The 16702-nt window shown below is 55.1% G+C and overlaps 5 protein-coding genes across 13 annotated transcripts; 3 read left to right on the top strand and 2 right to left on the bottom strand.

The window, feature by feature from the left end:
• The first annotated feature begins 574 nt into the window (after positions 1 to 574).
• HSPB6 (heat shock protein family B (small) member 6) lies at positions 575 to 3063 on the top strand. The gene is made up of 3 exons (XM_068992410.1): positions 575 to 779; positions 1776 to 1898; positions 2010 to 3063. Exons 1-3 carry the CDS (start codon positions 582 to 584, stop codon positions 2181 to 2183), a joined length of 495 nt encoding a protein of 164 aa, XP_068848511.1. The 5' UTR covers positions 575 to 581; the 3' UTR covers positions 2184 to 3063.
• Positions 3064 to 3158: 95 nt separating this feature from the next.
• LIN37 (lin-37 DREAM MuvB core complex component) lies at positions 3159 to 8285 on the bottom strand. 2 transcript variants are annotated; one of them, XM_068992704.1, is made up of 9 exons: positions 8129 to 8285; positions 5221 to 5410; positions 4986 to 5036; positions 4635 to 4664; positions 4469 to 4554; positions 4215 to 4381; positions 3523 to 3663; positions 3362 to 3435; positions 3159 to 3274 (listed from the first exon to the last, which is right to left on the bottom strand). In XM_068992704.1, the coding sequence occupies exons 1-9, from the start codon at positions 8160 to 8162 to the stop codon at positions 3193 to 3195; spliced, it is 855 nt and encodes a 284-aa protein (XP_068848805.1). In that variant the 5' UTR covers positions 8163 to 8285; the 3' UTR covers positions 3159 to 3192. The 2 variants fall into 2 exon arrangements, with proteins under 2 accessions (XP_068848805.1, XP_068848807.1); XM_068992706.1 differs by having other exon boundaries at positions 5221 to 5296.
• Positions 8286 to 9681: 1396 nt separating this feature from the next.
• PSENEN (presenilin enhancer, gamma-secretase subunit) lies at positions 9682 to 11044 on the bottom strand. 3 transcript variants are annotated; one of them, XM_068992784.1, is made up of 4 exons: positions 10921 to 11044; positions 10634 to 10749; positions 10113 to 10217; positions 9682 to 9926 (listed from the first exon to the last, which is right to left on the bottom strand). In XM_068992784.1, exons 2-4 carry the CDS (start codon positions 10692 to 10694, stop codon positions 9787 to 9789), a joined length of 306 nt encoding a protein of 101 aa, XP_068848885.1. In that variant the 5' UTR covers positions 10695 to 10749; positions 10921 to 11044; the 3' UTR covers positions 9682 to 9786. The 3 variants fall into 3 exon arrangements, with proteins under 3 accessions (XP_068848885.1, XP_068848883.1, XP_068848884.1); XM_068992782.1 differs by having other exon boundaries at positions 10634 to 10787; positions 10921 to 11043; XM_068992783.1 differs by lacking the exon at positions 10921 to 11044 and having other exon boundaries at positions 10634 to 10807.
• A 158-nt stretch (positions 11045 to 11202) lies between these two features.
• On the top strand, positions 11203 to 13334 carry U2AF1L4 (U2 small nuclear RNA auxiliary factor 1 like 4). Of its 3 annotated transcripts, XM_068991993.1 has the most exons (9): positions 11203 to 11256; positions 11402 to 11489; positions 11630 to 11680; positions 11888 to 11954; positions 12037 to 12086; positions 12165 to 12263; positions 12437 to 12570; positions 12680 to 12775; positions 13130 to 13334. In XM_068991993.1, the coding sequence occupies exons 1-9, from the start codon at positions 11213 to 11215 to the stop codon at positions 13212 to 13214; spliced, it is 714 nt and encodes a 237-aa protein (XP_068848094.1). In that variant the 5' UTR covers positions 11203 to 11212; the 3' UTR covers positions 13215 to 13334. The 3 variants fall into 3 exon arrangements, with proteins under 3 accessions (XP_068848094.1, XP_068848095.1, XP_068848097.1); XM_068991994.1 differs by lacking the exon at positions 11630 to 11680; XM_068991996.1 differs by lacking the exons at positions 11630 to 11680; positions 11888 to 11954; positions 12037 to 12086.
• Positions 13335 to 14148: 814 nt separating this feature from the next.
• Positions 14149 to 16078, top strand: IGFLR1 (IGF like family receptor 1). Of its 4 annotated transcripts, none has more exons than XM_068991990.1 (4): positions 14149 to 14320; positions 14780 to 14964; positions 15280 to 15649; positions 15732 to 16078. In XM_068991990.1, the coding sequence occupies exons 1-4, from the start codon at positions 14164 to 14166 to the stop codon at positions 16076 to 16078; spliced, it is 1059 nt and encodes a 352-aa protein (XP_068848091.1). In that variant the 5' UTR covers positions 14149 to 14163. The 4 variants fall into 4 exon arrangements, with proteins under 4 accessions (XP_068848091.1, XP_068848090.1, XP_068848092.1 ...); XM_068991989.1 differs by having other exon boundaries at positions 15277 to 15649; XM_068991991.1 differs by lacking the exon at positions 14780 to 14964 and having other exon boundaries at positions 14149 to 14339; positions 15606 to 15649.
• Positions 16079 to 16702: the final 624 nt, after the last annotated feature.

The raw sequence follows: 16702 nt of genomic DNA, 5'->3' as shown, positions 1-16702 counted from the left end.
GTTCCTGCCCGCGCCCCCTGGCTTCGGCTCACCTGGCAGATCCCGCTGTCCTGCTCACCCGAGGCTGAGTCAGACGCACAGAATTAGGCCCGGCTTGCCGGGGGTTGGGTCCAGGGCCCTGCTCAAATGGGAATAGGGTCTGTTCTGTGTCGTCCTGACAGCCTGGCCCAGCTACCGCATTCCCTCTACCCAGGAATCTGCTCCCAAGACCGGCATCTGCGTCATCCTCAGAGCACCTTCGGGGCGGGGGTGGATTAAAGGGACTGGGAATTCTTTGGTGGGTTTCTCAGGCTGTAGGTCCCAAACGCCACGCTTGCACCCCACTTTGGCAAGGGTCCGCCTCCTCAGCCTTAGTTTTTCTTTTGGGAAATTAGGGAATGATACCTCGCTGGCATCCAGCAGGAGCTTAATAAATGGCCAAGTCATTGTTGGGCTGTCTAAATAAGGCTCTATTAATGGCCGGCTCTGGCCGCGATCCCAATGTCCCCGGGCGGCCCGCCGAGGGGCGGACACAGGGCTACTATAAAGCAGCGGCGGCGCTCGCTGGAGCACTGCGGAGCCTAGGGCGACAGCAGAGCAGGATGGAGATCCCAGTGCCTGTGCAGCCGTCTTGGCTGCGCCGCGCCTCGGCCCCTTTGCCTGGGCTGTCGGCTCCCGGGCGCCTCTTCGACCAGCGCTTCGGCGAGGGGCTGCTGGAGGCCGAGCTGGCTGCGCTCTGCCCTGCCGCGCTGGCCCCCTACTACCTGCGCGCACCCAGCGTGGCGCTGCCTACCGCCCAGGTGCAGACCTAGGGGAGGGGCGGTAACCCGACTACTTTCAAGGCTGGGGTCCTCGGTCACCTTGAGGGGGGTTAAGGAAAGTCCCTTGACTTTGAGCGGGGTGGAGAGTCCGGCCACTCAGAGGGGCTTCCGGAGTTCCTGGAGTATGGATTCTCAAAGGTCGTTTCCCTGAATCGGGTGGGAGGGCCCAGTCGGTGTGAGGAGGGTCTCACGTCCCAGAGTGTAAGGGCAGGGTCCCTAATAGGGTGGGGATGCTCCCTCTGAAGGGGTGTCTTGGTGATTCTGAAGGAGGCTGGGGACTCACGGAATCCGGGGAAAAGGGAGAGCCTAGTCATTCTGAAGGGCGTGGGGCTCCCAGTGACTCCCGGGGCGGGGCGAGGGAATTTTCTGTTATTCTTGAGGAAGAGAGTTTGGAGACTGTGGGTGGTGACTGTGTGTGTCTCCTGGAGAGGCAGAGGGGAAGGAGGGTCCTGCAACTTGAGAAAGGGGGGTCTGGACACTCAGAAGTGGGGGAGTAGTACTGCTGAAGGCTCAAGCAATCTCGAGCGGGAGGGTAGAAAGAGGATTCTGGAGAATCTGGGAGGAGGCTTTTTGGGGATTTCTGGCGGAGGTGGAGCAGTAAGGGCTCCAAGGGGCTCTGAGGGGAATGGGGCTGAGGAGTCAGTGCCCAGGAGGATACACGGACTACGAGGTTGTTGACTCTGGGGGAGCCGGCAGGCCTCACCCTGTGAGGGCAGCGGTCCCTGACCTTGGAGGGCAAGGGATGGACCCTCATCACCCTGGATGAGGGGAAAATCCCCGGTGGCTACAGGGGGAGGGATAATGCCAGTTATTCTGGGTAAAGAGGTCCTGGGTGGCTAAGAGCAGGAAAGGGGACGTCCCAGTTCCGGAGGCCTGGATAGGCTGCAGCACCGGAACCAAAGGGGAACCGAGGGGAGGGGCCTTGCTGGGCCCCAGGAGCCGTGCCCCGCCCGATGACCATCAGGTTGTACGTAGGTATCGACCGACCCCGGGCATTTCTCGGTACTGCTGGATGTGAAACACTTCTCACCGGAGGAAATTGCCGTCAAGGTGGTTGGTGACCACGTGGAAGTTCATGCGCGCCACGAGGAGCGCCCGGTGAGCCCGCTGGCGGGGGCGGGGCCAGAACGAGTAGGCGGGATCCACAGGCGGGAGGGGCGGGGCACCTACGGGAACCTGGCGGAATCTCTCAAGCCTCTCTCCCTCCAGGATGAGCACGGATACATTGCGCGCGAGTTCCACCGCCGCTACCGCTTGCCGCCTGGTGTGGACCCTGCGGCCGTGACGTCTGCGCTGTCCCCTGAGGGCGTCCTTTCCATCCAGGCCGCACCTGCGCCGGCCCAGGCCCCACTGCAGTCGCCGCCCGGGGCGGCTGCCAAGTAGGGGTCAGGGCACACCTGAACCTTGGGAGCCGCCTCAGCGCCCCGCCCTTTCAAAGCCGACCTGACTCCGCCCAACCAGATGTCCCCAGCGCGCGCCAAGACTACCCGCCCACCCAGTCTGGGATGTGCCTTGAACCTTCCAACCTACTCATCCCTGATAACTTACTTTCCACTGACACTCCGGCTCTCACACCCTCTCGTGCTTTCAAATCTCCAGACACCTCTCTAACTTCCAGACCCTACAACCACAATCCCTCAGCTAGTCTCTCATCTCTACCAACCCCACTTGGCATATAACCCCACTTCAAACTCCCTATTTCCTTTTGACTTTTCTAGAAAAACATCCCCTCACCCCATTTCAATCCGACCCACCACCAAAGATCATGGTGTAGACAGCCCTGCCCCCACCCTAGGCCAGTCAAGCATAATCCCCCCTTCTCAAATGTCCAAGACTCTGCACAGACCTCCCACCCTGGACCATCCTGGCCTGGTCCCCAAGACTCTGGATCCTTCCCCTCATTCCAACCAGATACACTTCTCACCCTCTCCCTCCAACCCATCTTCTAACCTGAAACCTCAGCCAGCCACTCCCAGATCCTTGAACGCCTTTTCTGACCCTACCTTTGTACCCCTATTCTAAGCCAACCAGAACCCTCAACCTCGAACTGTACAGATACCTACCCCTCCTCCCCAGAGTCTGCACAGATATCTCACACTATCCAGAACTCCTCAGTCACTTTGTCTTGACCCCCCAAATCTCCAACCACAACAACCCTCCCCTTATTCTCCAAGACCCAACCAAGCAGCCACTTTCTTTAATTCCCTACAATCTTTCTCCCTCCTCAAATTCCCTGATGCCCCATCCCCTACCTAGGTCCACTCCCCCAATAAATGTGCTAGAGCTGTGCCAACTGTTTTATGTCTGATCCAGGAAGGATAGGCTGTAGCAAATGGAGACCAGTGTGGAGGAGGGGAATGTTTATTGGGATGGGGGTGGGGACAGGAAAACATCACTGTCGCTCGTACATCTCCCGTAGGATCTTCATGCTCTCTGAGTAACGAAGCTGGTTCCGATGAGATGCCTCCTTCCACCTGCAGTGGGGGTGGGGGAAAAGCAGAGGGAGGACTCAGCAGTTGGAGCAGAGGCCATAAAGAACAAGCTGGTGGGGGGATGCTCACCTCTGGCGGATACGCTTCCAGCGCTGCATGTTACGGTAGATAAGCGTGGAGGGTGAGGGCTCAGGCTCGGAGGGCTGCATGACAGAGAGGCCAGGCTGGGTGACCACACTCATACCCCACAACACCTGCCCCGTGGCCCTGAGCCAGCCCAGCATACTCACCTCATCATCAGGGGTACCCTGGGTCTCAGGCTGCAGCGGGGATGGAATTCGGGATCTGCAGGCGTCTCCAGGTGGCCCAGGAGCTGTGGGTGGAGGCAGCTTATACACGTCACGACTCTTGCTGTTGGTGACTTCAGAACCCTGGGGATACAAGGACCCCACACCAGGCCCAACAGAGTCAGAGAAGAGGGTCAGGGACATCATTTCACACCTTCCCCAGCAACAAAAGACATGAAGGTTTCTCCAGGGACTTGTACTTAGGAGTCATGTGTCTGCTCCAAGGACCCCTGTCCAACCCAGGGACCCCTGATCACTCCTGCCCAGCATAGAGACCTCCATCTATGGAGACCTCCATTCCTAGCCCAGGGGGTTGCCATCTGCTCCCCTAGACCAGGTGGCTATACCTGGTTGCCCTAAGGACCCCTGCCTAGTCTCTCAACTCTTGGTGACTTCTGATCTTGGAGGGCACATCTATTTACCCAGGGACCTTGTCTCCTCTGCCTCTCAGACCAGAGAGCCATGTCTGTCTGCTCTAGGGCACTCCAACCTTTGCCCTGGCCTAAGGGTTCCTATCTATGTGCCTCACCAGATTCAGGAGTCACTGGTGTTCTTGTCTGCCAGGGAGGGTGCCTTGTGACTGCCTACCCATTGCACTCCCGGGCTGCTGGGCAGGAACCCACCACCCATCTCACCTCCTCATCCTCAGGCAGGGGAGGCAGTGGCGAGCTGGGTGAGCGTTCACGCTCACGCACTGTGGGGCTGTTGCGCATCCAGGCTCGGCAGATGGGGTACAGTGGCGTGTTCTCACTGAACTGAGCCAAGTCCACACTCCGGTCAAACAGCTTGATCACATAGGTGTCTAGAGTGGGGCGAGTAGGAAGGGTATGAACATCCTTGCCTAGTCCCCCCAATCACTGCCTGCCCTCGAGGGCCACCGCCTACTCACTGGATCGCTGTGGCCCTCCCTCAGCCAGCCCCTCATCCATCTCCCTCCTCTTCTTCCTCCGCTGGTGGGGGAATCGGGCAGAGGGCCTGTGTGGGGAGGGAGAACATCAGGACCGGGGTGGGGACTACAGACCTCTCATCAGCTGGTGGGGCCCCTGCCACCTTACCGTTTGCCAGTGGCCGTGATGGAGCAATCCCTGTGGGGAGAGACAGGGTGTCATGTTAGCAGGCTTGCCCTTAAACGAATGCCTGCTCACAACCCCTCAAAGAGCACCCTGGGGGTACTGTGAATGAGCTCATAGAGATCCCACCAAACCCTGCAGCCTTGGGTCCCACCCCTTGCAAGCTGACATGCCATCATCAGGGGACCTGAGTTTCTGCTGCTCCATGGCTTTTGTACGTGAAGAATGGTTAAGACTGTGATGGAGAAAGCACGGGGCAGGGGGCTCAGGGCTCAGATGAAGAAAGAAGTTATCTACCACAAACCCTCAGACACAGATCCCATCAATAAAACTTACTTGTTGTGGGTGTCTGAGGAGGTCTTCCCAGGTTCCTCATCCAGACGCTCCCTGGTAGCAGAAGAGAACTGCATGCTCAGGGTTCCCAGGGCCCAGGGTGGGAAAGTACCCAGTGGCCTCATCCATTGGGCCTCTTCCTTCCTAAGTCAGTCTCTGGGGTCCCACCCACAACCAGAGGGTCCCACCCGCTAGGGCCCCCCACTTCCCATGACCCTGTCCTGGGTCAGATCCCAACCTGTCCATGTGACTCTTCTCTAGCAGACACTGCAGAACAGCATCCAGTTGGTTCCGGGCCTTGGCCATCTCCAACTCTGGGGAAGAGGGGGAGTACCAAGCAGGAGTCACTTCCCAGGCCCAAGACAGGTGGGCAGCCACTGGACCAGGAACGGGCATGCAGATCCAATCGTTTGGCTGGGCCAGGCGTACTAGGAGGGTATAGTGGGCAGAGCCTACTAAAGAGCAAGAGCTCTGGCTTCCAGGGCTGACCCACACACTCATGTGTGATCTAAGGTGAATCACCTTACCTCACTGAGCCTGTTTCCTCATCTTGAAAATGGGTCTCCAAATGATATCTATTGCTAGGACTGTTTTGAGGTTTAAATAAACCTATGCTGTATATGAAAGCTTATTATGTGCCAAGCATTGTTCCAGGCACGTCACGTATATCAACCCATTGAATTTTTTACAACAACCCTGGCAGGTGGATAGGATTTTTATCCCCATTTCAGAGATGATGAAACTGAGGCACAGAGAGGCTAGGCTACTTGCCCAAAGTTACACAGCTAGAAAATTGAAAGGCTGAAGATATACATCAGGTCATTTGGCTCCAGAGTGGACATTACAAGGCAGGGGCTCAAACTGGGTGCAGAATCTAGCCCCAAGATGCACTTTGTTTGCCTAAGGTAATGGGGTTACTTCAAATCTGTTAAATCTGAATGAGATGACTACATTTGAATAGTTGGGAGATTTCACCTAAAATACCCATTTTGGGCTTTTTCCCCCCCAGGAAATGAGATATCTGGGCCCACCTTCCTGCATGCCACAGACCCAGCCTGGCCCTAAGAACCTATGTGTTTGCCTCTCTTCATCAACTTATGGAGGTGATAATGTTATAAATCTCCTTACATTTCTTGTGGGGTGTTCATTCTTTTCTTCCAACTAATAGGAGCTCTGACCCAGTGCTCAGAGCCCAAAAGGACACTCGGGGACATGACTAGCCAGTGCTGAGACTTCCTGAAGAGGCCAGGAGACATTACTCAGAGCAGACAGGGTGGGGATGTGGGGCTGGGAGCAGCTGAGATTCTCTAGCAAAGAGCCTTGGGTAGGAGCCAAGGTGTGAATAATGCCCAATGTCTTTCCTCAGTCCCTGCTTCTCTCCTGAACCTCAGATCTTGGGATCCCATGGACTCCCGGACACTTCTCCCTGGACATCCCCCAGGCTCCTTCCACGGACTGGGTCCCACACTGGCCTCAGTGTCTCTAAATGTATCCTTTTTTCCTGGACCGCCATCTCAGAGATATCCCTATTGTCACCCAGTCCTTTTCTTGGTCTCAACATGGTCATTGCTCTCCCTTCCCCGCCCACCCCACAACCTGTCTACTAGTCTCCTGAGGTTCTCTCCCCTCTCCCACCTCCCTGGTCTATCTGTCGTGTCCCTTCCTTCCCCTGGGCCCCCAGCCCCAGTCTCCCCTTCTGATTCACCCTCCACAAGGTTGCCAGGGGAATCTTCCTAAAGCCAAACCCGATCCCGATCTTTCCCTGTTTAGAATGCTCCAGAACTCTGCAGTGCCCCCTGAGGCAGAGTCCTAATGGTCAGCCTGGTGTTCACAGGCTTCCATGACCCTGCCTACTCCTTCCTCAACACCCTCATTTGTGGTCAGACCCCCTTCACTCTTCCACCCACGACTTTTGGGGCATTTTTTGGCAGTTGGAGGGGGCATCTTGTAAAGACTTCCTCTGTGGTTCAAAACCCTCCCTTGGCTCCCCATTGCTCTTGGAGCAAAAGCCAAAGTCATAACCTGGGCCCACAAGATCTGCCCCTTTCCTTCACCTCTTTGCTCTCATCTCCTCACCTTTCTACCTCACTTCACTTGCTCTGCTCCAGCCACTCTGGCCTCCCTGCTGGCCCTTGAACACGCCAGAGAAATCTTTCACTCCTCTGCCATTTCAAAGCTATTTCCTTTGTCAGATTCGCTGTTCCCTCACTTATCACTCTCTCCCTCACCTTGCCTCACTCCTGATCTCCTTAGCTTCTCTTGTTTTTTTTTTTTCTTTTTGACCATTACAGTATTTACTACGGAGAAGGCAATGGCACCCCACTCCAGTACTCTTGCCTGGAAAATCCCATGGATGGAGGAGCCTGGAAGGCTGCAGTCCATGGGGTCGCTCAGTGTGGGACACGACTGAGCAACTTCCCTTTCACTTTTCACTTTCATGTATTGGAGAAGGAAATGGCAACCCACTCCAGTATTCTTGCCTGGAGAATCTCAGGGACGGGGGAGCCTGGTGGGCTACTGTCTATGGGGTCGCACAGAGTCGGATACGACTGAAGCGACTTAGCAGCAGCAGCGTTTACTATCTCATGTCATTTTACTTGGTCTGGATTCCAGGTCTCTCCCACCACCCTTAACATGCTAGCCCTGGGTTCCCATCAGCTTGGCCCAAACCCAGAATGACTTCCTCTCTCAGCTTCAGTTTCCCCATCTATATTTCCTACTTCCTAGGAAATAGGAATTATCAATCCCCTAGGATTATTGGGATACAGTGACTGCAAAGATTAAAAGCTTTCCTGTACTTCAGGTGATCAGCATAATGCTTCACTCAAGACCACTGCTAGAAAGGGGGAAATGGAGGCAGAGCCAGGAAAAGAGTCCTTCTTGGAGTCACACGGTTCGGGTTCCCCATGTGGGACTGCATCACACTGCCAGGCCACCACCATTCAGCCTCAAACCTATCCTGAACACAGTTCGGGAGGGTATCAAGGTGGCCGGAATCGCTCGATCGATGCCTGACAGCGGTAGTCATATGGGCTGCAGGGAGAAGTCACGCAGTCCACCTTATCGCGACAATCCTGTTTAATGGGGCTCCCTTACCCTGATCAGTCCGCTGCTCCCTTACCTGCCCCCAACCTCGGGATCCTCACCTGATTTCTCCACTTTCACCTTCACCGGGAACATGGTTGGGGTCTGGGATCTGGGTAGCTAGGCCAGAGGAGCCCAAAAGAGCCTAATGTCACAAGTCAAGGCCGGAGGCAGACGGGGAGAGGTCAAAGGTAAGCTTCATGTGTAGCCAGTCCGCCGCCCTGAGCAGTGTCCGGCCGCGACGGACGCAGATGCCGCCACCTCCTCCCGTTCCTTCTGTGGGCGGGCCCTCTCGGCAGTTCCTTGTTCCCATTAGTCAGTGCAACCGTCAATCTTATATCGTGGCCAATTAATAGCTGCCGCTGTCGGCTCCCAGCTTTCAGTCCCACCTTCCTAGAGCTTAGTTTCCGGAAACAAACCAACGACATCCCGGGGCTCTTCCTGGGACGTGGTTCTAACTTCCGAGACTCGGTAGAAGTAACGCGCGGTGGGAAACGAAGGATCAGAGCATCGCGAGGCTGCTGCTTAGAACTTGGAGAGTTAGAAGCTTTTGAGTAACATCAGTTTAGCTATTGAACAGGAGTTATTTAACCGTGGAAGTCTCTTTATCCCTAAGAGGAAAACAAATTTGGGGTTAGGCGGGGCTCCCTCTTACTGAACACTCGCTAGGTGCCAGCTGCTGCTGCTGCTAAGTCGCTTCAGTCGTGTCCGACTCTGTGACCCCCTAGACGGCAGCCTACCAGGTAGCTCCCTGTTAATCTCTTTTCAAGTTTAGCCTCATTCACTTAGCGAATATTAGCGTGCCAGGTACTTCTCTAGGTACTGGGGACACCGCAGTGAACAAAACGATAAAAATCCTTGCCCTAATGAGCTTATAGAGAATGGAAAATAAACAATAAACAAGTGGAACATTTTAAATGCAATGTAATAGGAAAAAGAATATAGCCTGAAAGAGACATGGAGGGTACCCAGGAGGGGGACGGAAACTTTGAATAGGATGGTCAAGGAAGCCTTCTCTAATAAAGCAATTGAATACTTTTCTATAGCTACGGACAGTCTCCTTCAGAAAATGGGGAACTTACATTTACCACATGTGCCTTGGCCCAGATAAATTCTAGGGGGTAGTGTTGTGATCCACATTTCTGATAAGAATAATGAAGCCCAGTGGAAAAGTATATATTTTCAAATTCACATACTACCAGTACAGGATAACAGCCCCTACTAGTGAAAGTACTCTTCCTTTCTGGTTCCAAATCTGTAAAACAGTGTTCCCAAGCAAGTTTTCTATTTTTGAGAGTTATGAGTAGTATACAGTAAACTAATGCACATCATGTTTGAAGCACTAAGCCTAATACAAAGTAAGCAACCAATAAATGTTCCTGAATATTAATAATTATTTTAGGGAATTCCCTGGCAGTCCAGTGGTTGGGACTCCATGCTCTCACTGCCAAGGGCCCAGAGGGCCTGGGTTCAATCTCTAGTTGGGAAAATAAAAAATTTCCCAAGGTGTGTGCATGGCAGGCAAAAAAAAAAAAAACAAACCCCAAATCATCTTATCCTTCAATCTCCAAAAGATCCCAGGAAGTCAATATTGAGAATTAGGGTCCTTTATTGGGGGATGTCAGCAGAGAACATAGGAGACAGGAACAAGTCTTAAGGGCTTGAGAGTGGGCTTGGAGTAGAGGAGCCCATCCTGGTCCTCAGGCCTGTACAGAAGCTGTCAGGGGGTACCCAGGGGTATGGTGAAGGAGAGGTAGTCCCCAAGGGCGCCCCAACGTGGCCGGTAGATCTGGAAGATAGTGATCCAGGTGGAGAGTACAATCACCCATAAGAAGAAGCCCACAGCTGAGCGCCAGACATCTGTAAGAGGGAACAGGAAGGGAAAGGTTGTCGTCCACCTGCTCTGTGGTCTCCCTGAGACCGGCCCTCTCTTCTCTTCCACAAAGTTCCAGGATTCTTGACCCTCCGTCATCCCCTCCCACCAAGGCTTCTTGAGTCCCCCTCCTTACACCTGATGGCCTCCCTTCATCTGTGCCCTGGACTCACAGCCTTTGATTTGGCTCTGCTCCGTGTATGCCGGGACAATGAAGGCCTCTCGGAAGAACCAGAAAATGTTGACCAACCAGAGAAAAGGCAGGAAGGCAAACCCACCTAAAGAGAAGGAAAAAGACTGGGACATGAAGAAATGAGGATCCTCCCAACACCTACCTGTTGAAAGGTCCAGTAGGAAGATCCTCTCCCACAACCTAAGTGAAATGGATATCTCTGCTATCAGGGACTCAGAAATCCTGACTCCTCCCTGGGAGTCAAGAATCCTAGTCCTCAACCACGTCTTTGTCAGAACCAGGAGTCCAGCCCCCGCAACATTTCTCTTTTGGGACCCAGAAATTGAGGTCCCAGTCTCCTCCTTCAGCAAGACTCAGGCCCTTCCTCTCTTGGGACCGAAGAATCGGCGTCCCCAGCCACTTCATCCTCTGGACCCAAGAACCCAGGCCCCCAGACCCTCTTCCATCAGGCGCTCTAGTCCCGCCCCCTCTCTTCGGGTACCCTAGGATACCGGCCCTTACCCAGGTAGTACTTCCGGCAGAGGTTCAACTTCTCCTCGTTGGACACTCGCTCCAAGTTCATAGTTGCGCTGGGGCCGGGTCTTCCGAGGGTCTGGGGCAAGACCCAAGTCCTGACCCTAAGTGACAGATCCAAGGATCACAAACAACCACGCCCCTAATAGGACAAAACGGAGAGAAACTGAAGGATGGATTTTCTGGAAGAAGGGCACCCCTGCCCCCACCAGCAAGCTGACTGGGTTGAGACGCTCTTTACGTTTATTTGGGTGCGGAAACGACCCTCGACTCACCAGTGGAGTCTTAACTTCCTCCGGTCTGGGCCCCTTTGCCACTTTCAACCACGGACTTTTGCGCGAGATGCCCCAAGTTTCTCTGGAGATTGTAGTTTTTTTGATGAGGCAACGCCGCGCGCATGCCCCTTCAGGCAACTCCACTGGGTGAGCCTGTGCGGAGAGTGCGAGCCTGCATCACGCAAGCGCACTAGGGAGTTTCCAGTGCGGAGGCAGCGAACTACACTTCCCAATGCTTTTAAGCAACGGAAATGACGTAAATAGCAGGCAGAGTTGGAGGGTTTGGGTAAAAATGGCTGAATATTTAGCATCGATATTCGGGACTGAGAAGGACAAGTGAGAATGGGTGCAGGGAGTGGCCCCTTCGGGGGGCCGGGGACGGGGCACTTGGCAACCTGGTGGCTGGGCGGCGTGGATCGGTGTTTCTGGAGTGTCCAGCTCCCTGGCCCTCGGTTCACCTCTGTCTTTGCACCTCTTCCAGGGTTAACTGCTCTTTTTACTTTAAGATCGGGGCCTGCCGGCACGGGGACCGGTGCTCCCGGCTTCACAACAAGCCGACTTTCAGCCAGGTGAGACCCGGCGCGGATCCTGGGGGGTTAACGCCTCCTGGCCATTCCCCTTCTGTTGTCCATCATCACGAGGTCCCGCCTTTTCCGGATTTCTAGGGCCCACCCTATCGCCCGGTTTTTTTCTTGTCGGACCTCTACAGGTTCCTCCCCCAACCTTCAGGCTCTTCTCCCAGGAACTTGGCCACGCCCCCGTACGTACAGACCACACCCCTGGGCTATCCCTCACTGCTAGATACCCTCTCTTCTGGTTCTCTGAGGGGCAAGCGTTGCTGAGGCACGCAAGATGTTTATGCTTTTTTCTCTGTTGCGAGGTCTCACCCGCAACCTTCATATCCCACCCCTTCGCATATAACCCCGCCCTCTGAACTCAGGCCCTGCCCCCTTTAAATTCTGTTCAGACCATAGTGCTGCTCAACCTGTATCGGAATCCACAGAACACCGCCCAAACCGCAGACGGATCGCACTGTGAGTAAGCGGCCAGTGCTGGGGGCAGGGCGGACAGCCCCCAGCAGGCCGCCCCCTGATTCCACCCTGCCCCCGCCTCCAGGTCACGTGAGCGACGTGGAGGTGCAAGAACACTATGATAACTTCTTCGAGGTGAGGGAGGGTTGGCGGGGGTGGGTTGAGTTTCCCGTGGGCCGGGAGCTCCGCTGATTTCCTCCTAATCTTCCACAGGAAGTGTTCACCGAACTGCAGGAGAAGTACGGGGAGATTGAAGAGATGAATGTGTGCGACAACCTGGGGGATCACCTCGTGGGCAATGTTTATGTCAAGGTGCCTGCTGTCCCCCCAGAGCCCAGAAGTGAAGGCATTTCAGTGCCTAAAAGTCACCACTGAAGCCTCACAGCCTGAGGTCCATCACTAAAAGCGGTCCAGCCCTTGAGCTGCTAGCTAATCCTCTGAAGATTTCTGAGTTTGATTGTTCACCCTGACTGACTTTTCCTCAGTTTCGGCGTGAGGAAGATGCAGAGCGGGCAGTGGTTGAGCTCAATAACCGCTGGTTCAACGGGCAAGCTGTGCATGCTGAGCTGTCTCCCGTCACCGATTTCCGGGAGTCATGCTGTCGGCAGTATGAGATGGGGTATGCTAGTACAGCAGTGGGATGGGCACTTGGAGTCCCAGGCTTCTGTTGTGTGTTGAGGGGGCTGTCAGTGACAGTGGCCTCATCCATGTATTTATCCTTTACCCAGGGAATGTACCCGAGGTGGTTTCTGCAACTTCATGCACCTGCGACCCATTTCCCGCGACCTCAGGCGGCAGCTCTACGGGCGGGGACCCAGGCGCAGGTATTTCAGGACCAGCCTGCCAAGACTTCTCATACCCCAAGCCCCATGAACCCTGAGATGAATCTGATCCTATGCCCCAATAAGTGTCTCAGCCTTTTTGTGCCCTAAGACTAGCCCTCAGCCCTATCTGAAGGTCAGCATCTAAGTCTCAGCCCCTAAACCAGCCTGAACCCCAAACCCAAGTCCATCCTGGCTCTCCAGTCCTGAGATTAGTCCCTATGCGCCTATCCTGAGGCCACCCCCCGGAGCTATTTACTTCATCAATTGCCATGATTTATCCCTGAGCAGGGAGGCTGAACTGGAAGATCTGCACATCATTCCCTATGGCTCTAACCCTCCTCTCTATGTCCCCAGGTCACCCCCAAGGTCCCATACTGGCCACCGTCCCCGAGAAAGAAATCGACGACGGTCTCCAGACCACCGGCATGGCCGTTTCTGAGACCCTGACCCCCTTGCCCTCCACCCTTGGCAGGCACAGATGTTCCTCGCCAGGACACCTCCTCAAAGTTCCCATAACTTCCCAGTGACATCTTCTCCAGACTCTGGGTCTCCATGATGTAACACCTTCAACACAGGGAACTTCTATTGCCCCTCCCCTAATAAAATTCTGTACTGAGGGTTTAGAGCTTTGTTGTTAGCTTAAGCCTGGCTGTAGGCTGGTTTCCTTCCACCCCCACATCTGGTGAAAAGGGGAAGCGGGGCTGGGCTCTGGCCACAACCTCAGCCAAGGAACTTCCAACAACAGGTGCAAAAGCAGAACACCCAGGGTCCCAGAAATCCCCAAGTAGGACTGGATAGGTGGGGCTGCCTTTGTGCTGGAAACTTCACATCTGGCTGATGACTCTCGAGGGAGATGCTTGGTTGCAGCAGGTTGGAGGACTCCTAATCTGGAGGAGATTGTGGTTAGGAGCTAAGGTAAGGTTGCTGGGCATTGGGTGGGAGTGTGCAGTGGGTGAGGATTGGGTCCTCCATGCCCACTGCCCCGCGATTGAAGTAGGTATTCTATGCCAGATACTGTTCTAAATGCTTTACTATCAGTCATAGTTTTACTTCTCCAGTTACCCTCTGAGACAGGTTACTATTATTATCCCATTTTACAGATGGGAAAACAGGGCAGGAAGATGGCAGAGATAGGTTATAAATCCACGCAATCTGGCTCTAGAGTCCTCGCTCTAGTGATCTCAAGGCCTTATGGCCTCTCTGATAACCGGCCAGGAGTTGGACTAGGGGCTGGGGGATAGATTCTTGGCTTCTGAAGGGGACTGAGGGTCCTATGCCTCCACATCCACTGCTTCCTTCTTCTGCCCCGGTTTCCTGGCAAGTGCGGCAGAAGCGCTGTGGCAGGAAGTCGTGTGGTCAGGGGCCCCCAGATTGCAGGCTCCGCCCGGATGGGGCCCCTACGCCTCCTCCGGACTGCTGTGCTCCTCCTGGCCCAGGCGGCGCCTTGGGAGGCCTCTCAGCACTGCGGCCGCCTCGAGTACTGGAACCCTGACAACCGGTGCTGTGGCAGCTGCCTGCAGCGCTTCGGGCCGCCCCCTTGCTCGGGTGAGGAGCGGGAAACTGGGCGTTTGTATATGTTCGGGCGGAGTTAAAGGGTGATGGGGGCAGGAGGAGGGGCGAGGTCTGTGTGCTACGGCCTGTGAGGCTTGCTTCGGGGTAGGGGCGGTGGGTTGTGCATAGACGAGTGAGGATGGGGGCTAAGTCTGCGAAGAAAGGAGCTGTGTGGGTTAAGAGGGTCAAGGTGAAGGTGTGTGACCCATTAGGCGGGAACCGAGCAGTGAGGAAGAAGTGGGCGGGACAATTTAAGGGGCGGTGCCTGGGTAGAGAGGGTTGGGAGGCTGCTTGAGATACTGTGGGGCGGGGTTAGAGGTGATAGGTCCGCTGATAGGTTGGGTGAGTACCGTATAAGGGGCGGGGCCTTCAAGGATAGGGCATAGATGAAAGGGCGTAGCTAGCGCAGAGAAGGCCGGCTTGACAACAGCACGTGAGACTCTCTCCCACCAGACCTAGAGTTTTCGGAAAACTGCGGGCTGGATGATGCTGGCAATCACGTAATGCACCCCTTCCAAGAGTGTCCTCCTGGACAGTGCAATAGCAACAGCGCGGAGCTATGTAGCCTTTGTGGCGGCGGAGCAACGGCACCCATTCCCTCAGGGAGCCGCGGCGGAACTGGGCGGCCCTGCCGAGAGGTACTGCTTAAGTTTCAGAGGGCCTGGGCAGGGGTGCAGCTTAAGGGAGCGGGGCGAGAACTGGAGGCCTGACTTGGGATCGGATGGGTGGGGTCTTATTAAGGGAAGGGGAGTAGCTTAACTGAAGAGGGTACGGTATCTGAAGATGACTTGCCTGGGTTTAAAGGAGTCGAGGGTTGCGGGGGGGTGGGGGGCGGGGGCTGGATCAGGCGGGGATGTAGACCCATTGAGGGAGGTAAGGATGAGAGGTTTGTGCTGAGAATTCACAAGTTGGGCATGCCTCGCACTTTATTCCAACCCCTTGTTTTCCAGAAGCCTGTCCCTAACAAGGAGCCCTGCCCACTGACACCTGGAAAATCGAGCATCCTTAGCTCCCAGGAGCCCAGCTCACCAGCGATTCCCAGTGTTTCGTGGACTTCTGAGCACAAAGCCCCTCAGAGTTTGAGTTTTGCCCTGTTCCTAGTGCTGGTTCTGCTCGTGACCTCAGCCATAATCCTGCTTGCCCTGCAAAGGCACCGTCGCCTCAACCAAGGGAAAGCAGTCCAACACCCGTATCCTAGCTTGGTTTGCAGCGACCTTGACACCCACACCCGCTTCTTGCACTCGTCCTCTCCAGCCTCCTTGGAGACTTCAGAGGCAAGGGACTCATGGAAGGAGGTCTCTCTGTCTCCACTCCTAGGCAGGGGTTAGTTGAGGATACACCAAGGATGGGGAGGTGGACTGGAAGCTTGTACTCCCCCTTCCTCACCCCTCACTTTGTCTCCCAGAGATGCCAAGCCTGGAGTCACAGCCCCTCTCTCGCCTCCTGGATGAGCTGGAGGTGCTGGAGGAGCTGATCCTGTTGCTGGATCCTGAGCCTGGGCCAGGTGGGAGGATGGCCTGTGGCACCACTCGACACCTGGCTGCAAGATATGGACTGCCTGCTGCCTGGTCCACTTTCGCCTACTCACTGCGGCCCAGTCGCTCACCTCTGAGGGCTCTGATTGAGATGGTGGTGGCGCGGGAGCCCTCTGCCTCTCTGGGCCAGCTTGGCACACACCTGGCCCAGATAGGGAGGGCAGATGCACTGCAGGTGCTGTCCAAACTTGGCTCATCAGGGGCTTGCCTGGCCTAGTATTCAATAAAGTTTCTATTGAAGTAAGTGCTGCTGTCTCTGGGCCTCATTAAGAGCCCTCTTAAAACAGTATGAATTAGGAATTCCTGGCACCACAGTAGCTCCAACTCTGCATTTCCACTACAAGGGGGACTAGGTTTGATTTCCCATCAGGAAACTAGGATCTTGCATGCCGCTCCCCACCCCCAAAGCCTTAATTGGGCCAAAACCCAACAGACATCCTGATTCCCCTTCTAATCCCACCCCCACGGAATGGGCCAATCCCACCTCACAAGACCAGCTGTGGGTTACCTCTGGGCAACCAGGGTCCCCTCTGAGAAAAGGCCCTGCTCCCCCGGGAGAGTTCATCTACAAGGACTTAGTTCAATTCTAACCCAGAACAGGTACTGTATTTAGCTCTGAGCCTTCAGAGACCCCACAATTCTAGTTCTGAACCATGCCCTTACCTACCTGTTCAGGCTGACGGGTTTCCCTGGCTCAGGATGGGTGTGGGGCACAGAGAAATGAGGTCCTACCTGTCCCCTGCACCATACAAATGGAAGACCACCTCTCCAAACATTGACAGACTTTATTGTGGGGGGGTTCCCCACCTGGGATCCCACCCCCTTAAATAAAAAAGTGCAT

Source organism: Capricornis sumatraensis, chromosome 20 (genome assembly GCF_032405125.1).
Source record: "Capricornis sumatraensis isolate serow.1 chromosome 20, serow.2, whole genome shotgun sequence".
Lineage (NCBI taxonomy): Eukaryota > Metazoa > Chordata > Mammalia > Artiodactyla > Bovidae > Capricornis > Capricornis sumatraensis.
The sequence above is the reverse complement of the archived record's forward strand: the minus strand, read 5'-3'. Positions and strand labels throughout refer to the sequence as shown.

Bases quoted from the DNA above. Each gene is read 5' to 3' on its own strand.
- HSPB6 (XM_068992410.1), top strand. From the start codon at position 582: ATGGAGATCCCAGTGCCTGTGCAGCCGTCTTGGCTGCGCCGCGCCTCG. The intron at 780-1,775 runs GTGCAGACCTAG...GGTTGTACGTAG, and splicing joins TGGCGCTGCCTACCGCCCAG to GTATCGACCGACCCCGGGCA. The intron at 1,899-2,009 runs GTGAGCCCGCTG...CTCTCCCTCCAG, and splicing joins CGCGCCACGAGGAGCGCCCG to GATGAGCACGGATACATTGC.
- LIN37 (XM_068992704.1), bottom strand. From the start codon at position 8,162: ATGTTCCCGGTGAAGGTGAAAGTGGAGAAATCAG. The intron at 5,411-8,128 runs GTGAGGATCCCG...ATACCCTCCTAG, and splicing joins GGTGAAAGTGGAGAAATCAG to TACGCCTGGCCCAGCCAAAC. The intron at 3,664-4,214 runs GTGAGATGGGTG...TTGTATCCCCAG, and splicing joins CCCTGCCTGAGGATGAGGAG to GGTTCTGAAGTCACCAACAG.
- PSENEN (XM_068992784.1), bottom strand. From the start codon at position 10,694: ATGAACTTGGAGCGAGTGTCCAACGAGGAGAAGTTGAACCTCTGCCGG. The intron at 10,218-10,633 runs GTAAGGGCCGGT...CCTTCTCTTTAG, and splicing joins CTGCCGGAAGTACTACCTGG to GTGGGTTTGCCTTCCTGCCT. The intron at 9,927-10,112 runs GTGAGTCCAGGG...TCCCTCTTACAG, and splicing joins GCAGAGCCAAATCAAAGGCT to ATGTCTGGCGCTCAGCTGTG.
- U2AF1L4 (XM_068991993.1), top strand. From the start codon at position 11,213: ATGGCTGAATATTTAGCATCGATATTCGGGACTGAGAAGGACAA. The intron at 12,264-12,436 runs GTGCCTGCTGTC...ACTTTTCCTCAG, and splicing joins TGGGCAATGTTTATGTCAAG to TTTCGGCGTGAGGAAGATGC. The intron at 12,776-13,129 runs GTATTTCAGGAC...CTATGTCCCCAG, and splicing joins GGGCGGGGACCCAGGCGCAG to GTCACCCCCAAGGTCCCATA.
- IGFLR1 (XM_068991989.1), top strand. From the start codon at position 14,164: ATGGGGCCCCTACGCCTCCTCCGGACTGCTGTGCTCCTCCTGGCCCAG. The intron at 14,965-15,276 runs GTACTGCTTAAG...CTTGTTTTCCAG, and splicing joins CTGGGCGGCCCTGCCGAGAG to AAGCCTGTCCCTAACAAGGA. The intron at 15,650-15,731 runs GTTAGTTGAGGA...TTTGTCTCCCAG, and splicing joins GTCTCCACTCCTAGGCAGGG to AGATGCCAAGCCTGGAGTCA.